Raw genomic sequence first — 17,318 nt, 5'->3', positions numbered from 1 at the left:
CTTAGGACTACATTTCCCATGTGGCACCGAATTTGACCCGGAAGTGCAAATTATGCTCCCGCGACAGGACGGTCGTCCGTGAAAACATACAGAAACACATCTCACGCACACACACACGCTCGTGTGTTTCTCTGGCTGGTGTATCTGTCTTCTTGCCTCAGCGGGAGTCATTTTTCAGAAACGCGGTTTCTTTAGGCCCCAGAACGAATTCCTGAGCTTCGAGAGGAGGAAGAGTGACGCTAGGGGTCAGAAGGCAGAGGTTAGAGGGCCGAATTGGCGGGAGAATAGGTTTGTGGTCCAAGATCAGAGATTGCAGAGGCTCCTTAAAGTTCATGGTTCCGGTGAGATGCGCTGAAGTTCGTTGATGAAGAGGGGAGTGGCCGATAGGTAGGACGGGTGGGTATAAAGGAATGGGAGGAGCTGCCGGTTTCGGGGAGCTGTGGAAGCAGCCGGGAGTTCAGGCTTCTGATGCTGAGAGCTGAAGAACTTTGCAGGATTTCCTTGGCCCCCGAAGCCCACTTACTTAGGGTTTCATGCCGTTTCATACGCCTCCGTACTCGTTCCTATTCCACATCCTGCGTCCTCAGCTCCGACCCCTCTTTCTGTAGGTCTTACTCACTGTGTCTCTTCCTACCTGATTTTCAACGCCCTGTCCCTTGTCCACCTGAGCTAGTACTCGGCAAGTCTGTAGCCCGGCTCACACACCCCAGACGTCTGGGCTGGATCCATCCAGGGAACCTGTGGGCTCCACAGAGGCCCTAGAATACCAGTCAGCTTTATTTGGGTGCCACCGGGAAGTTAGAAGATAAATATTTACCCCTTCTACAGGCATTTAGTTTACTTAAAAATAATGCAAATGTAAGTTGAATTTGCCTCTTCTGCTCTTGGGCCAGTTACCCTCTCATCCTCCCCAGAAACAACCTTTTTTATGAATTAGATGTGTGTCTGCCAGACCGTAACAAAATTTTGTGTCTATCATACACAGTATATAGCATTAGTTTTTAATGAACATAAATGTTTTCTGTGTATCATTCTATAACCTAATTATTTAACTCAGTGTTATTTTTGAGACCTGTGTTTGTTTAATTACATCTAATTCATTCCTTTTATCTGTTACATAGTTTTGTGTTTTTTTTGTAATATATAGCATTATACTTCTTTAAAGATTTGTTTTATTTATTTGAAAAGTAGTGTGACAGAGAGAGGAGGAGATAGATCTTCCATCTGCTGGTTCACTCCCCAAACGGCTGCAACGACCAGTGCTGGGCCAGGCCAAAGCCAGGAGCCAGGAGCTTCTTCTGGGCCTCCCACAAGAGGGCAGGAGCCCAAGCACTTGTGCCATCTTCCACTGCTTTCCCAGGTGCATTAGTAGGGAGCTGGATTGGAAGTGGAGCAGCCGGAACTCAAACCTGCGCTCATGTGGGATGCTGGCATCACAGGCAGCAGCTTTACTGTCTACACCACAGCATCAGCCCCTTGTCGGCCTTTGGTTAAGGAGTTTGTTGTGTTTGCCAGAAATTTGTGCTGAAACTCTGATTGGAGTTTTATTAACTTACAAGATTACACTTTCAGTGGATATTTGCAATGCCTGTATTTCAGGTTATCTCTGAGATGTAGAAGATGATGAAAATGACAGAAATCTGTATCCTGAAAGAGCTCACTGCTTAGTGAGGAGGCACACAGGGGAGGCCATTACAAAAACAGGACAAGAGCATTTGTAAAGGTGAGCCTACAGTTTGATAGACAATGAGCCCCATGAAAAAGTTGGTATAAGTGTTGTTCTCCACTGTGTGTCCACTACAGAGTACAGTGCCTGGTACCTACTAGACATTCCTTAAAGTATTATCTGAATGCAGTATCTAAGATTGACAGCTTCAGGGTTGGGGCTGGTTAACTCAGACATCGTTTGTTGGTGGTGAGAACTGGTGGAGTTTTTCATATCACTTTACAAAAACGTATGGGCTGCCGGTGCTGAGGCTCAATAGGATAATCCGCCTGCGGCACCGGCATCCGGGTTCTAGTCCTGGTTGGGGTGCCAGATTCTGTCCCGGTTGCTCCTCTTCCTGTCCAGCTCTCTGCTGTGGCCCAGGAGTGCAGTGGAGGATGGCCCAAGTGTTTGAGCCCTGCACTTGCATGGGAGACCAGGAGAAGCACCTGGCTCCTGGCTTCGGATCAGCACGGTGCGCTGGCCGCAGCGGCCATTGTGGGGGTGAACCACCAGAAAAGGAAGACCTTTCTCTCTGTCTCTCTTTCTCACTGTCCACTCTGCCTGTCAAAAACAAAACATATGGGTTGAATAACTTTATGTCAAATGCTTGGGACCAGAAGTGTTTTTTAGATTTTGGAATATTTGCATGTATCTTGGGGAGAAGTGTTTTTCTAAACATGAAATTCATTTGTGTTTTATATAAACCTATACACATAGCCTAGAGGTTTTATCTAGTACTTTTAGCAGGCCTGTGTTTTGACTGTAGTCCGTCCCATGAAGTCAGATGTGGAATTTTCCACTGTGGCAGCACTTTGAGTTGCTGACTGGGGAGCATTTCAGACTTTAGGTTTTCAGATTAGGGACGCCCAACCCTACCTACTGTGAATTCCTCCAAAACAGAGACCATATCTTATGTATTTTGGTTATTTTGACATCTCCAAGAGCCAGCAGAGGGTGGAAGAGCTGTTTAACGCTCAGTGAGTTCCTGCTCCCTCTGCAGGGCTGCCGAGGTGACTCGGGACCAGCCTTCCCTCTCTCTGAGCCTTCGCCGCACAGGGACTGCAATGCCTGCCGTGGGGATGTGGCTCACTCAGGGTGTGCCGCTGATTGCTGCCGTCTCCCCGACTTTGAGTGCTCTGTGACTGCCAGCCTCTTGGAGCTCAGTTTTTAGGGTCACTCTGGCAGTGGACATTTGCCAGTCAGGACCCGGATGCTTTTCCCTCCTATAGAACCTTGTGTATTAGGTACACAGAAATGAGTCAGGCATGAAACCTGTTCTCCAAGAACTTAAGTCAAGAGACATATAATTGTAATACAAGGCCCTCTGTGTTACATGCTGAATGAGAAATGGCAGGATGGAGCTGCCACCTGGAGCTGATTAAGCAGAGTGGAGGTGACATTTGAGTACCAGAATACATTAGGTTTAACAAGTTGGAAAGAAAGTGAGCATTCCAAGCAGAGGCAATGGTGTGAGTAAAGCCTTAGAGGTAGGAATAAAATATTTTTGGTAGGGGTAGGCACGAAGACAGTTTTAAAGATTTATTTAATTATTTGAAAGGCAGAGTGACACAGAAAGAGAGGGAGGAAAAAGAGAGAAACTTTCCATCTGCTGGTTTATTCCTCAAATGGCCACAACAGTCAGGTCTAGGCCAGGCTAAAATCAGGAGCCAGAAACTCTGTCCTGGTCTCCCACATAGGTGGCTAAGAACCTGGACCATCTTCCACCATCTTCCCTGCCAGATTAGCTGGGTTAGCAGTGGAGCAGCCAGGACTTGAACCAGCTGCCCAGTAGGGATGCTTAACCCACTACACCCCAACACCAGCCACAGGCAAAAAGACATTATAATCAGGCGTATATCAGAGGTCGTAGGCTCAAATTTTTAGGGGCCAGGTCAATAACAAACATGAGTAAAATGGGCCAATATAAATATTTGAAGAGACCCTATCTAACAACATTCAGACAACTTTAAAATATTTCTTACCGGGGCAGTGCCGTGGCTCACTTGGTTAATCCTCCGCCTGTGGTGTGGGCATCTTATATGGGCGCAGGGTTCTAGTCCCGGTTGCTCCTCTTCCAGTCCAGCTGTCTGCTGTGGCCCAGGAAGGTAGTGGAGGATGGCCCAAGTGCTTGGGCCCCTGCACCCGCATGAGAGACCAGAAGGAAGCACCTGGCTCCTGGCTTTGGATCTGCGCAGTGCTGGCCATGGGGGCCGTTTTGGGAGTGAACCAATGGAAGGAAGACCTTTCTCTCTCTCTCTCTTTCTGTCTATAACTCTACCTGTCAAATAAAAAAAAATATATATTTCTTACCAAAGAATTCTTGAAGCTATGGGTTGAATGCATGAGAGTTCACTATAGTAGTATGTGTGTGTGTGCATGAATTTAAAATTTTCCACAAAAAATTTATTAGAAGACAAAGTATAAATACCCCATATAAACTTTTTTAAAGACTAAATAAATAGGCAAAACAGTGACTTGAATAAAATACATCCTCTGATTATGAAGCAGGAAACATACAGATGTACATTGTAGATGCTTTGAGAAGCCAACCTGAATTAATATTTTTAGAGCAAGGAATTCGCATACATCAGGAAGTCATTGAAGATTTCTAGTTAGAGGAGTATCTTAATGAAAAGCTAATATAGGAAGAAGCATTTTGTGAAAAGAACAAAACAGAGTACTAGCATAGATTTAGTTGAGCATTGTTATCATTCCTTCCTGTGTACTAGTTTCTAGGAATATGAATCCCTTAAGGCACAATTCATGTTCCTGGGGATGGGAGGAGGGGCTCACCTATAAGTATATCCAACATTAACATCAGAATATATTATTTCGTACTTGCCGCTCTGTCCCCTTGTGGCTGCATTCCAGTTGTTTCACATTTGTTGGAGCTGTCTGCTGGTGCAGATCTGCTCCCTTCCCCCCATCCCCATCTGGCCCAAGGAGATTGTCAGAAATGGACAGGCCTGTGCCATGACTTACTTGGCTAATCCTCCACCTGTGGCGCTGGTACCCCGGGTTCTAGTCCCAGTTGGGGCACTGGGTATTAGTCCCGTTTGCTCCTCTTCCAGGCCAGCTCTCTTCTGTGGCCCGGGAGGGCAGTGGAGGATGGCCCAAGTGCTTGGGCCCTGCACCCGCATGGGAGACTGGGAAGAAATACCCGGCGCCTGGCTTAGGATTGGCGCAGCGCCGGCCGTAGCGGCCATTAGAGGAGTGAACCAACGGAAGGAAGACCTTTCTCTCTGTCTCTCTCTTACTGTCTATAACTCTCTCTCTGTCTCTCTCTCACTGTCTAACTCTGCCTGGCAAAAAATTAAAGGAAAAAAAAAAAGAAATGGACAAACTGACTACTGCAAATGACTCCTATTGTCATAGAAACAACCATGAGTAGCTTATTTTTCTTTTATTCTCTTCTTCAGGAGTCTTGTGGAGATTCTTACTCTTCTGAAAACTGACAGAACCAAAAGATAGGCAGTACCAAAGTGGAGACAGAAGAAATCTTGGGAGAAAGCATTTTTGCCTCCTACTGGGACAATTGCTGGGTCCACCATGGCTCCTGTGAAGATCAGCCATGTGGTATCATTTTCCTCTCAGGTATATTAATTAAAAAGCATGATGTTTTTCTTGTTCCTTTTTTAAATTTTCATTTTATTTGAAAGGCATAAAGAGACAGACAGAAAGAGATCTTGTACCTGCTGGTTCACTCACCAGATGCCTACGACAGCAAGGGCTGAACCAGTCTGAAGCCAGGAACCTAGAACTCCATCTAGGTCTCCCATATGGGTGACAGGGACCCAAATACTTGAGCCATCATCTGCTGCCTCCCAGGGTGTACATTAGCAGGAAGTTGGATCAGAAGCAAAATAGCCAGGACACAAACCAGGCACTATGATATGGGATGCAGACATCCCAAGCAGTGTCTTAACTGCTGCACCAAACACCCACCTGATATTTTCTTAAAGATATATTTATCTGTTTGAGAGGCAGAGTTACAGAGACAGAGATCTTCTATCTGCTGATTTATTCCCCACATGGCCACAGTGGCTAGAGCTGAGTCGATCTGAAGCCAAGAGCCAGGAGCTTCTTCCAGGTCTCCCACATGGGGGCAGGAGCCTTGGGCCATCTTCTACTGCTTTCCCAGGCCATAGCAGAGAGCTGGATGGGAAGAGGAGCAGATGGGACACGAATTGGCACCCATATGGGATTCTGGCACCACAGGCACAGGCTTAACCTACTATGCCATAGTGCTGGGGCCCCTCTTGATTTTTCTGTCTTAATGACTGAGAGGAGTGAACCAAGATAAGAGTCTTGGCTCCACTTCCAGGAAACTCCTAGTCTAATAGAAGAGGCATTGTTCCTTCTCTGGGAGTCCAGAGTCCAAGGAGAGAAATAGCTCTTGCCCTTAGCTTGTTCCCAGAGCAATGCAGAAAGCATAAGATGCATCGCGAGGAGGTGAAGGTAAAGAGGAAGCCCCCTCAGGGTTGCATGCGTAGTGGGAAAGGAGCTGACAAAGCTGTAGGCCTAGTGTCTGCACCCACATCTCCAGAAAGGCAGTGGGTACTGTGCCACTGAGCAGGCCAGACCCTTCCCTGACCTGGAAGGATATCACTACCACCACCCAGTGTGAGCTCAGCTTCCTCCCAAAAACTCTTGTAATACCTTGGTAAGAACTACAACTACTGTATTAAACCTGTTCTCAGTAAAATGTTAAAATTATTATACTTTTCCTCCTTTCCTGCATGATCAGCCTAAACAGTTTTCTTTGTAGACTCTTAGCTTTATAAAATGATTGTGATTTGCAAACTGTACCCTATAGGGACCCACTTCTATCACTCTGCCTTTCAAATAAATAAATAAAATGTTTTTAAAAAGGAAAGGGTGTTCTTTTTTTTTTTTTTAAGATTTATTTATTTGAAAGGCAGAGTGACAGAGAGGCGGAGAGAGAGGGAGAGAGAAAAAGAGGTCTTCCATCTGCTAGTTCACTCCCTAAATGGCCGCAATGGCTGGAGCTGGGCCGATCCAAAGCCAGGAGCCAGGAGCTGCTCTGTGTCTCGCACGTGAGTGAAGGGGCCCAAAGACTTGGGTCATCTTCTACTGCTTTCCCAGGCCATAGCAGAGAGCTGGATTTGAAGTGGAGCAGCCAGGACTCGAACTAGTGCCCCTATGGGATGTCGGCACTGCGGGCAGTGGCTTTACCTGCTATTCCACAGTGACTGCCCCAGAAGGGTTTTATTGCTGAACCAAAACAAGATTGAAAAGCACAAGGCTAGTCTTCCCCCTTTACTTATAAATGAGGAAATTTAGGTCCAGAGAGAGGAATAGTTTGCTCAAGGCCTGTCAACCAAACAATATCTGACTTAGGGTTAGAACTCAGAATTGTATCTCAGTATCACTTGTCTTTGAGTAATCTCTTTATAGCTAAGTATCAGTTACAAACTTAGAATAAAAATCTTTGTTTTTCTAATGTCATAGAATTTATCACGAAGATAAATGTCTATGAAAACATCTTAGAAATGAAAAAGAAATGGTATAGTGAGGTGGTGAAAAGCTCCAGTTTCAGAAACCTGGGCACTCTGGTTTGGTTGGTTATTTGGCTTGTAACCTTTGGAAAGGTTCTGAACCTCTGTAAGGTTCAGCTTCTTCATCTGTTAATCAAGAAGTTATACTAGTCACCCCCTAAGAGTTGTGAATGAAAAGGAGTTGAGGTGGTCAAGAATGAGGAAGAAGGTAATGGGGTCTCTCAGGTACTTGGCCTGTGATAGCTTTCATCCTGTGGGTTCCCCTCTGGTGCCTTCTCTGTCGCCATAGGATTCCCAGAAGGCTTGAGATTGTAGGGATCCCTCGTTCAAGGGCATTCTTTAGTCCCTTGGGCTCTGTGAGATTCCTGATTTTTCTCCTGTCTTGGACTTAGGATCCCAAGTATCCTGTGGAGAACTTGCTGAACCCAGACACTCAAAAGGGACCATGGCTCAGCTGCCCTCAGGACAAGAGTGGGCAACTGAAAGTGGAACTACAGCTGGAGAGGGCAGTGCCCATTGGCTACATCGATGTGGGTGAGTCCCATGGAGCTGGGAACCTCTGCAGGAGGACACAGGAATGATATTCCCCTCTAAACGTGCCACTCAAACGGCCCAGTCCATCTGGCTAAGCAGCCTCCGTGAGTAAGCCCTGCCTGGTGTGAAGGGGCCAGGTCTGTGGTGCTTGAGCTACATAACATCCCTGCTCTGCTTTGACCCGCGCAGTCTGGGTAAAACCTCAGGATGCTGACAATTATGAATGTCAGTAAACAGACTCTGCATACACCTCTGAGTGTCAGTGCCAAGAGGATGCTCAAAGGATGAACTGTGCAGAATTAGTCCAGGATTATGGATTGAGAATCTTGACCTCTGCATTCTCTGGAATAAAGGACTGTCAAAGACCACTGATCTCAGCTTTGTCAGGACAGAGAAACATCAGACTCCCTAGCAAGGATTTAAGAGTGACGGAATTTAGCATTACCTGCCAGGGCCAGAGGACAGGGAAACCACGAGTCCCTAAATTCAGGGAAGATTTCTGGCTGGCAGGGCCTGGTGAACCGTCACATCATCACTCAGTGGACCCAGGTCTCATCCCATTGCTGAAACCAGCTCCCTGTTCAACTCCACATGTTGCCGGGCCTAACCGCGGCTTCCAACTACCTCTAGGCTGGAGGAGTGCCCTCTTCCCACCCCATTCTCCTGCCTGCAGTCATCCCCCAGCCCTTAACCTTCTCCCAAATCTGTCATCCCCAGGTAACTGTGGCTGTGCTTTCCTGCAAATCGATGTGGGCCGTTCTTCCTGGTCTCTGGACAGACCTTTCGTCACCCTGCTCCCTGCCACCATGCTGATGTCCCTAACTGATTCAAAGCAGGGGAAGAACAGCTCAGGGGTCCGCATGTTTAAACATGGTAAAGAGGGCAAAAGAGGAAGAGGCGGGGAGGTTTTCGAGAAAGAGAAACAGGGGCTATCAGTGCTGTGGGTGCCGATGGTTGGGAGGAGAGGGTAGTTAATGAATGATTTGCTTGTTGTGAGTTGTGTGATGGGGACGCGTGATGGCTGGGGATATTTATGAGGCATGATTTCTATTTACACATAACTTGTGTAATGGAGAATGGAGCCCAGCATAGAGCACACGCTGGCAGATTACTGGTTTTATTGTTTGTGTAAACCTTGTAAGACAGGTCCAGGATCAGTGTGTAGGTGAATGACGGGAGGCTGTAAGGTGGCTGTAGTTACGTAGCAGGAGGCACTTCCTGACTTAAGTTGATGCCAATCTCTGTTCACTAGGCTCTGCAGAAAAAGCATAAAATCTGACTCCTGGCCTCTAGGGGCTTACAATCTATTAAGGATTTTTCTGGGTTTGCATTGGAGGTGTTTGGACTATTGAAAAGGAAGAATGGTGTGGGGGGAGGGACATATGCAGTGGCAGAGATGAGGTACTGACAAGACAGTGTGGAGGCCTCAAGGGTGAGGGGTTTGTGATACGGATGCATGAGTAGGCATGTAGAGCATGTGGTAGTGTGAGGGAGGGGTCTCAGCTGATCCACTGGGTGAGTAGTGTCCCCACACCCCACCACTGCGGATACAGATACTCATGTTAAAGTGAGGTGCTGGTGAGGTTTCTGGAGAGGTGTAGAATGAGGATGTGTCCATGCTGGGAGCAGTGTGGAACCAGGACAGCTGGGTGACGATGCGGAGGCGCTGGGTCTGAGAAGCCCCTGCCTGGCCTGCTTGGCTTTATCATGCCCTGAGCCCTGAAGCCTGAGGGCCAGTTGCTGATGAGCCCCCTCTTCCTCGTGTCGGAGTTCACTCTGCAGAGCCCCTGCTTGTCTTTCCTTGCCTCAGCGTTTACCTTCTTTTCCTTTCTCCCTTCCGTTTATGTCCGCTTTCCACCCATCCGCCCCTTTTCTGTTTTTCTCCTGGAGATGATTTCCTGGCTCCGGCCTCAGGAGAGTCTTGGGATCGGCTTCGCCTGACCTGCTCCCAACCCTTCACCCGGCAGCAGTCCTTCGGGCTGGCTTTCCTGCGGGTGCGTTCCTCCCTGGACTCCTCGGATGACCCTGCGATGGATCCCACGGCCCCTGTCCGCCCTGGGCTGAGTCAGGTACGTGTGATGGTGGAGCAAGGCTGCAGTGTTTTCCTTCCCACCTCAGGTTTCTGGTCAGGAAGGTGGTGCTTGATTGAGAGGTAGACACGCACACAGGCATCAGTGGGCTTGCTACTCTTTCTTGCAGGTGGGAGTGTAATCCTTCTTCCCTCTTACATGTGGAAACTGCGGGTAAATATCATGTGCATAAAGCTATGGGACCAATCATTCTTGGGCCAGAATGCAGGTCTTTTTGGATCCAAACTTAAGGTCACACTTTGTGTATAGGTTCTTGCAGGCCAGAGCTTTCATCAGACTTTTCCTTTCAGTGCCTAAAGTCCCAAAACTCCCTTATAGTCACATCATAATTTTGGAAACTGGAAAACAAAAATGCTTAGGGAGCATATAGCCCCAGCCACCTCATTTTATGTCTCAGATAAGGAAGCTTACACACATTCAAAGTCACACAGTGAGTCAGAGCAGAGTGGGGACAAGAAATCGGGTCTGCTGTCATCACACCACACTACTTCCCCAAGCATACAGTACATTTCTTAGAAGTTTCAAGCATCTGACAGCCAAGAGCATCACAGGTCACATGAGCGAGCCTCATAAGGGTCACTCCATTGAGGTTACTGAGAAAAAGAAGTGGCAGCATCAGGAGGAGGAAACGGAGTGAGAGCAGACAGAGCAGTGGACACTTTCGTGGTACAGCTTTCAGGGAGACCCAGGGAGCTGTGACAAAGTATGGCTTGGTCTGAGATTTGCTCTTACACGGTGGAAGGGGCTACAGAAGGTAGAAGGACAGCTGAGTGTGCTCCACCATGATGCTTTGGAAGCTGGCATGAATGGAGCCAGGTGTCTGGTCACGGCTGCTAACTGAAATGGAAGCTCCGTGAGATTAGGGACCTGCCTGTCCTGTTCTGTAATGCATTCCTGGAACCTAGAACAGTGCCCAGAGCAAAGCAGGCTTTTGATATAAATGTTCATTGTATAAATGACCTTTCAGAGGGGAGCTGTAGATAGAGTCACTGTGAAATATATCATCCAGGCCAGGACACTGAGGCGCCAAAGAGTGCTATTAATAATTATACCAAGACGACAGGAAAAGCAGGAATATCCCAGGTTGGACATCTGGCCACCTTAGTTTTGGGCTAAATAAAGGCTTCCCCGTTTTTTTCCATTTTGGCCATCTGAAGTACTCTGCACCTCTAGGACCATGGTGGACTGAAGCAGGGAGTGAGCAACTCCAGAGCCATAATGTCAGGAAGCCATTGAACGTCAATGCTGGGTGAAACATACATGTGGGGGCCTCATGAAATCATGGGAAAGGAGGTCCTGGAACAGTTCTACAGGAGTCACATGGTACATGGAAACCAGTTGATGGCACTCAGGTTTATAATTTTTTAAAATTTATTTACTTATTTTGAAAGAGTTACAAAGGGAGAGAGAGACAGAGAGAGCCCCAGATCATCCATCCACTAGTTCACTCTCCAAATGGCCATAATGGCCAGTGCTGGGCCTGGTGAAACCAGGAGCCGGGAGCTTTATTGGGGTCTCCCATGTGGGTGGCAAGGGCCCAAGCGCTTGGATGATCCTCTGCTTCCTTTCCCAGGCCATCAGCATGGAGCTGGTTCAGAAGTGGAGCAGCCAGGACTCAAACCAGGGCCCATATGGGATGCTGGCACTGCTTAACCCACTACGCCACAGTGCTGGCCCCCAAGGGAGGCCAACTACTTGAACCATCATCATCCATGGCTTCCCAAGCATGCTTTAGTAAGGAGCTGGATCAGAAGCCTTTGGGACTCAAACCAGCGCTCCAGTATGGGATGCAGGCATCCCAAGCAGTGACTTAACCTGCTGCCCACCCCAGTTTTATAATTTGAGACACCTAAAGTGCCATGGACTTATTTCCAATGTGTCAGTCTGATTGGTATATTACAATGAAAGCAAAGCAAGGGCTTTAATTAAGTGAAATAAGATTGTTACAATCACTGATTTTACAGTAAGGAAACAAAATTATAAATACATTTAGTGGTATCCCAGGTCACCCAGCTAAAGAAGTCAGTGGATTTAAATGCAGACCACTTGACTCTGAGTACTTGGGGCTCAGAAGCAAAGTTCCTGATGATTAGTTTCATTTATAGTTAAGGTTGAATAAACTCTCTATATATGTAGTCATACTCTCTAGTAGTACTGTTGTAAAATTCATAACTAACATCAGGAATAAATGAAAAACCTAGGAGATTAAACAGAACATTTCCAAATTAATGCTTGGTCCAGGAAGAGACTGAAATGGTGATTAGAAAATATTAAATATTAGGGCAGGCATTTGGCCTGGTAGTTTAGATGCCTGCGTCCCATATTTGTGTGCCTGGGTTCAATACCTGCCTCTAGCCCCTGACCCTAGCTTCCTGCTAATGTAGATCCTGAGAGGCAGCAGTGATGGCTCAAGTAATTGGATTCCTGCTTCCAGGAAGGAGAGCTGAATTGAACTCTTATATCCCAGCTTCAAACTCTGCTCATTGTGAGCATTTGGGGAGTGAAACAGTGGGTGGAAACATTATCTGTCTGTCTCTCTGCCTTTCAAATAAAATGAAATTGGGGAGGGGGACACAGATGGTTGCCATAGTGGTGAAGCAACCACTTTGGACACCTGCATCCCATACCACAGTGCCAGGTTTCAGTTCCAGCTCCACCCTCCATCCAAGCTTCCTGCTAATGTGCACTCTAGGAGGTAGCAAGCTACGACTGACGTACTTGGGTCCCTGCCACCCAAGTGGGAGATCCAGATGGAGTTCTAGGCTCTTAACTGTGGCCTGGCCTACCCCTGGCTATTGTGAGCATTTGAGGAATGAATCAGCACATGAGAGATCTTTTTCTGTCTCTGTCTGTGCCTTTCAAGTAAATATTTTTTTAAGCTTTATTTATTTAAAGGCAGAGTTACAGAGAGAGAGGGGAAGAGACACAGAGATAGATGTTCTACCCGCTGGTTCACTCCCCCAAATGGCTGCAATAGCCAGGCTGAGCCAGGCCAAAGCCAAGAACCAGGAGCACCATTTGTGTCTCTTACACAGGTATTAGAGGCTCAAATACATGAGGCATCTTCTGCTGCTTCCCCAGGTACATTAGCAGGGAGCAGGATCATAAATAGAGCAGCCAGGCCTCAAACTGGTGCTCATATGATATGCCAGCATTGCAGGCGGTGACCTAACCTGCTGCACCACAATGCCAGCCCCCAATACATAGCATTTTTTTATTTTTTTTTAAGATTTATTTTATTTATTTGAAAGACAGAGTTACAGAGAGAGGTAGAGACAGAGAGTGAGGTCTTCCATCCACTGGTTCACTCCCCAGATGGCTGCAACAGCCAGAGCTGTGCCGATCCGAAGCCAAGAGCCAGGAGCTTCTTTCGGGTCTCCCACGTGGGTGCAGAGGCCCAAGAACTTGGGCCATCTTCTACTGCTTTCCCAGGCCATAGCAGAGAGCTGGATAGGAAGTGGAGCAGCTGGGTCTTGAACTGGAGCCCATAAGGGATGCCAGCGCTTCAGGCCAGGGTGTTAACCCGCTACGCCACAGCACTGCCCCCCCCCAACATAACATTTTTTTAAAAGAAAATATTACTTCTTAAGCTTGAAAAATGAGGCCAAAGCCATGCTTTATGAGAAAGACATTAACTTTTAAAAGAATCTGTGATACAAGGCTCAGCGTTAAGGGGCTGGCATTGTGGCACAGTGGGTTAAGCCACAACAGTAGCAGCCTCCCATATTGTGCTGGTTTGAATTCTAGTTGGTTGGACTTCCTGCTAATATGCCTGGAAAGGCAACAGAAGATGACCCAAGTACTTGGGTCCCTGCCAGCCATGTGGGACATCCAGATGGAGTTCCTGGCTCCTGGCTTCAGCCAAGCCCAGACCTGGCTGTTGTGGCCATTTGGGAAGTTAACGAGCGGATGAAAGATCGTGCCAGCACCGTGGCACAGTAGGTTAATCCTCTGCCTGCAGCACCAGCATCCCATATGGGCACCGGTTCTAGTCCCGGCTGCTCCTCTTCCAATCCAACTTTCTGCTATGGCCTGGGAAAGCAGTAAAGGATGGCCCAAATCCTTGGGCCTCTGCACCCGCGTGGGAGACAGGGAAGAAGCTACCTGCTCCTGGCTTCGGATCGGCATAGGTCTGGCTGTTGCAACCATTTGGGGAGGGAACCAACAGAAGGAAGACTTTTTTTCTCTGTCTTTCCCTCTCACTGTCTGTAACTCTTAACTTTCAAATAAGTAAATAAAATCTTTAAAAAAAAAAATCTCTGTTTCTCTTCCTCTCACTCTCACTCTGCCTTTCAAATATTTAAAATAAATATTTTTTTAAAAAAGAAGAAACAGAGTTGAAAATGAAAGAAAAAGAATTTTTTTCTAATTTTTAAGGGCAAAAAAAGAAATTTATAAAAATAAAAATAGAAATAGCCAAAGATAACTGAATTTTGACAGAGAATTTTAAAAACTGTAGCATGCCACATAAATAAAAGCCTCTGTAGAAATAATCTACATAGAGATCATTGGAAAATTATTATACATAGACATTTATGGAGCTAAAAGAGGTTATAAAATGGCTGTACTAAATAAAGTGACTAATGCTAGAGACACGTGATATCTATCTGTATACAAACATTCACACATGCATCTCTTCATAGATGCTAGAAATGAGGGCTAAAATTGATAGGACTTTAGGTGCAGGTGAACAAAATTGTTCACAAAATAAATCATACTAGAAATTAAATAAATTATTAAGTAATATTTAGTAGAATAATAATGATTAAAATGTCCCCAAATCATTCAAAGTAGAACTATTTGTATATATAAATATATATGTATAATTTGTTTCCCACAAAGGTGTATAGAGATGAATGATTTTTGTACCTACATGAATCAGTTTTGTGTATATATACACAATGTAAAAATTTTGTTTTCAAAAGTTTACATTTGACATCAGTCCCCATAGCCCTGTTTTCCTAACAGTACAAATACTTTTATTCCTGGGGGCTTTCAGGTCATAGAAAAACCCTTGGCACTTGGGAACTAAGTGTATGGAATCACAGAATCTCAGTTCTTTTTATTTTTTTTAAGGTTTATTTACTTGAGCGGCAGTTTCAGAGAGAGGGAGAGGCAGAAAGAGAGGTCTTTCATCCACTGGTTCACTCCCCAGATGGCCACAAAGGCCAGAGCTGAGCTGATCCAAAGCCAGGAGTCAGGAGCTTCTTCTGGGTCTCCCACGTGGGTGCAGGGGCCCAAGTCTTTGGGCCATCTTCTACTGCTTTCCCAGGTCATCAACAGGGTTCTGGATCAGAAGTGGAGCAGCTGGGACTCAAACTGGCACCCACATGGGACGCTGGTGCCACAGGCAGATGTTCAACCCACTACACTACAGCGCTGGCCCCAGAATCTGAGTTCTTACAGCTAGAAGAGAACTCAGGAGTTCACACACACACACATGCCATGCAGAAACTTCAGCAGATTGCGTTCACTTACTAACCAAGTGGAGTTCCTAGGGTTTGGGAGGAGGCCCTGGCACTAGGTGGCAGTGTCCCCTAATGGCTAACCTTGGTATTTCATGTTTTTCCACTTCCTAGGTCTCTTCTGATGACCCAGCAGCTGGTGCCAGCCCCTGGCTGGCTAATCCTTCCATCCGGAGGACGTTCTTCCCAGACCCCCAGAAGTACGTAGCCGCAGTAGCGGAGGTCTCCCAGCCACTTGTCATCTTTCTCCTGGAAGAGAAGGGCCACCAAGTCACTAAGCCACACACAAGCCTGTACCCTCTCTCCCACAGTTGACCACATGCTTCAGGCCCAGCCCTGTCTGTGTATCACATTGGCTTTCTTGTCAAATGCCATAGCGTGGATGAGCAGAATGAGGCCTAGCTTCTGCCTGAAGTGAAGTACTCTGTTTCCTTGCAGGAACACCACGGAAATGTCAAAGCTCAGGGACATGCTATTGCAGCTGCAGCCGGGGGCCCTGGGCCGTTCAGCCCGCATGGTGCTTTCTGCTGCATGCAAGGTGCCTCCAGCCAGTGTGGCAAGCCCAAGGAGCGACCACGCAGCCCCAGGGCCCAGTCATGTGGAGTGTGCAGGTGAGCTCCGGGATTGCACCTCCCTGTATCTAGCAGTATCCTTCCTCTCTGAATCCACCGGCTGTCATGCAGGCAGACTCACAGGCGGGACTCTGAAAAAGACCAGCGTCAGTGTTGGCAGAAGAGAATAAGCACTGCATGGGAGCTCACACACTGCTGGCCTAGGAGTTAGGAATCCTTAATCCCTTGGGCTCATTTCCTTCTTCTTCAGTGTGAAGGAATTAAACCAAATAATATCTAGGCCCCTTGCAGTCTTCATGTTCTGTGATCTGTCTCAGAAAGACCACATGAGCGTGGTGGTGAGTGGAGTGTAATAGAGAAATAAGGTTCAGGAATAGTGCAGTTGTATTGCAGAAGGAGAAAGGGTTAAAAAAAATTGGGATTTTTACTCTGCACCAGACATTTCTAAGCATGTGTATGTGTGTGTGTGTGTGTCTGTGTGTGGCAGTTACAGAAAGGGAGATGGGGAGGTGAGGGTGGGGGGAGACAGAGATCTACCATCTGCTGGTTAATTCCTCAATGGCCACAATGGCCAGAGCTGGGCCAGACCAAACCCATGATCCAGGACATGGGTCCAGGACCCAAGGACTTGGGCCATCTTCCACTGCTTTACCAGGCACAGCAGCAGGGAGCTGGAATGGAAGTGGAGCAGCCAGGACCCGAACTGGTGCCCATACAGGATGTTGGCATCACAGGTGGCAGCCTTACCCACTGTGCCACAATACCAGCCCACCTAGGCACTTAATAGCTTTACTTAATAAATGTCTCAACAAACTTATAGTAGAAAGCAGATATGCCATCCTCATTGTACAATCTAAAGTTCAATATAAGTAGCAAAGCCTGGATTTGAACCCCCAAAGCTCTTGTTCTTTTTACTATTCTAGATAGCAAGAAAGAGAAAACCAGCAGGACACTCACTGAAAAGTTAAGAAAACAGAATCACATTATTTCATTCAGAATATATCTTTTTTTTTAATTGAAGATCTTACTTATTTGAAAGGCAGAGAGAGAGAGAGAGAGGTCTTCCATTCACTGGTTCTCTCCCCAAATGGCTGAAACAACCAGGGCTGGGCCAGGCTGAAGCCAGGAACCAGGAGTTTCATCTGGGTCTCCCATGTGGGTGAAAGGGCCCAAGCACTTGGGCCATGCTCCAATATTTTCTCAATGCATTAGCAGAGAGCTAGATCAGAAGTGGAGCAATCAGGACTTGAACCAGTGCCCATAAAGGATGCTGGCACTGTAGGCAGTGGCTTTACCCACTACACAGCAATGGCCCCTGGAACACTATGTATGTATATATGTACTGAAAGAAACAGTTACAAAGACAAAGAAGAAGAGACAGAGAAAGAGGTCTTCCATCCCCTTGTTCAATCCCCAAATAGCCACAATGA

At 46.8% G+C, this 17,318-nt stretch overlaps 1 protein-coding gene and 1 long non-coding RNA gene across 15 annotated transcripts in view; one reads left to right on the top strand and one right to left on the bottom strand.

Annotated features, from left to right (window-relative positions):
• Window positions 1-39: 39 nt before the first annotated feature.
• The window catches only part of XNDC1N (XRCC1 N-terminal domain containing 1, N-terminal like), a 24,019-nt gene continuing 6,740 nt past the window's right edge, over window positions 40-17,318 (top strand). The window contains exons 1-8 of one of the 14 annotated variants that reach the window (XM_070074712.2): window positions 40-259; window positions 1,600-1,723; window positions 5,128-5,302; window positions 7,620-7,761; window positions 8,479-8,634; window positions 9,652-9,830; window positions 15,431-15,516; window positions 15,755-15,927. In XM_070074712.2, coding sequence (XP_069930813.2) covers window positions 5,258-5,302; window positions 7,620-7,761; window positions 8,479-8,634; window positions 9,652-9,830; window positions 15,431-15,516; window positions 15,755-15,927 — 781 coding nt within the window. In that variant the 5' untranslated portion in view covers window positions 40-259; window positions 1,600-1,723; window positions 5,128-5,257. Of the gene's footprint in view, window positions 397-1,599; window positions 1,724-5,127; window positions 5,303-7,619; window positions 7,762-8,478; window positions 8,635-9,651; window positions 9,831-15,430; window positions 15,517-15,754; window positions 15,928-17,318 lie in introns of all 14 variants that reach the window. The other 13 variants (XM_070074744.2, XM_070074697.2, XM_089330148.1 and 10 more) reach the window with 13 other exon arrangements.
• LOC149128435 (uncharacterized) lies at window positions 14,911-15,565 on the bottom strand. The gene is made up of 2 exons (XR_016232095.1): window positions 15,401-15,565; window positions 14,911-15,138 (listed from the first exon to the last, which is right to left on the bottom strand). It is a non-coding gene; the product is annotated as an uncharacterized LOC149128435 (long non-coding RNA).

The sequence above is a fragment of the Oryctolagus cuniculus genome, chromosome 1 (genome assembly GCF_051225735.1).
Source record: "Oryctolagus cuniculus isolate XC-2025 breed Fujian yellow rabbit chromosome 1, ASM5122573v1, whole genome shotgun sequence".
Taxonomy (NCBI): Eukaryota; Metazoa; Chordata; class Mammalia; order Lagomorpha; family Leporidae; genus Oryctolagus; species Oryctolagus cuniculus.
Note: the sequence above shows the minus strand (reverse complement) of the source record. Positions and strands in the feature narration are given on the sequence as shown.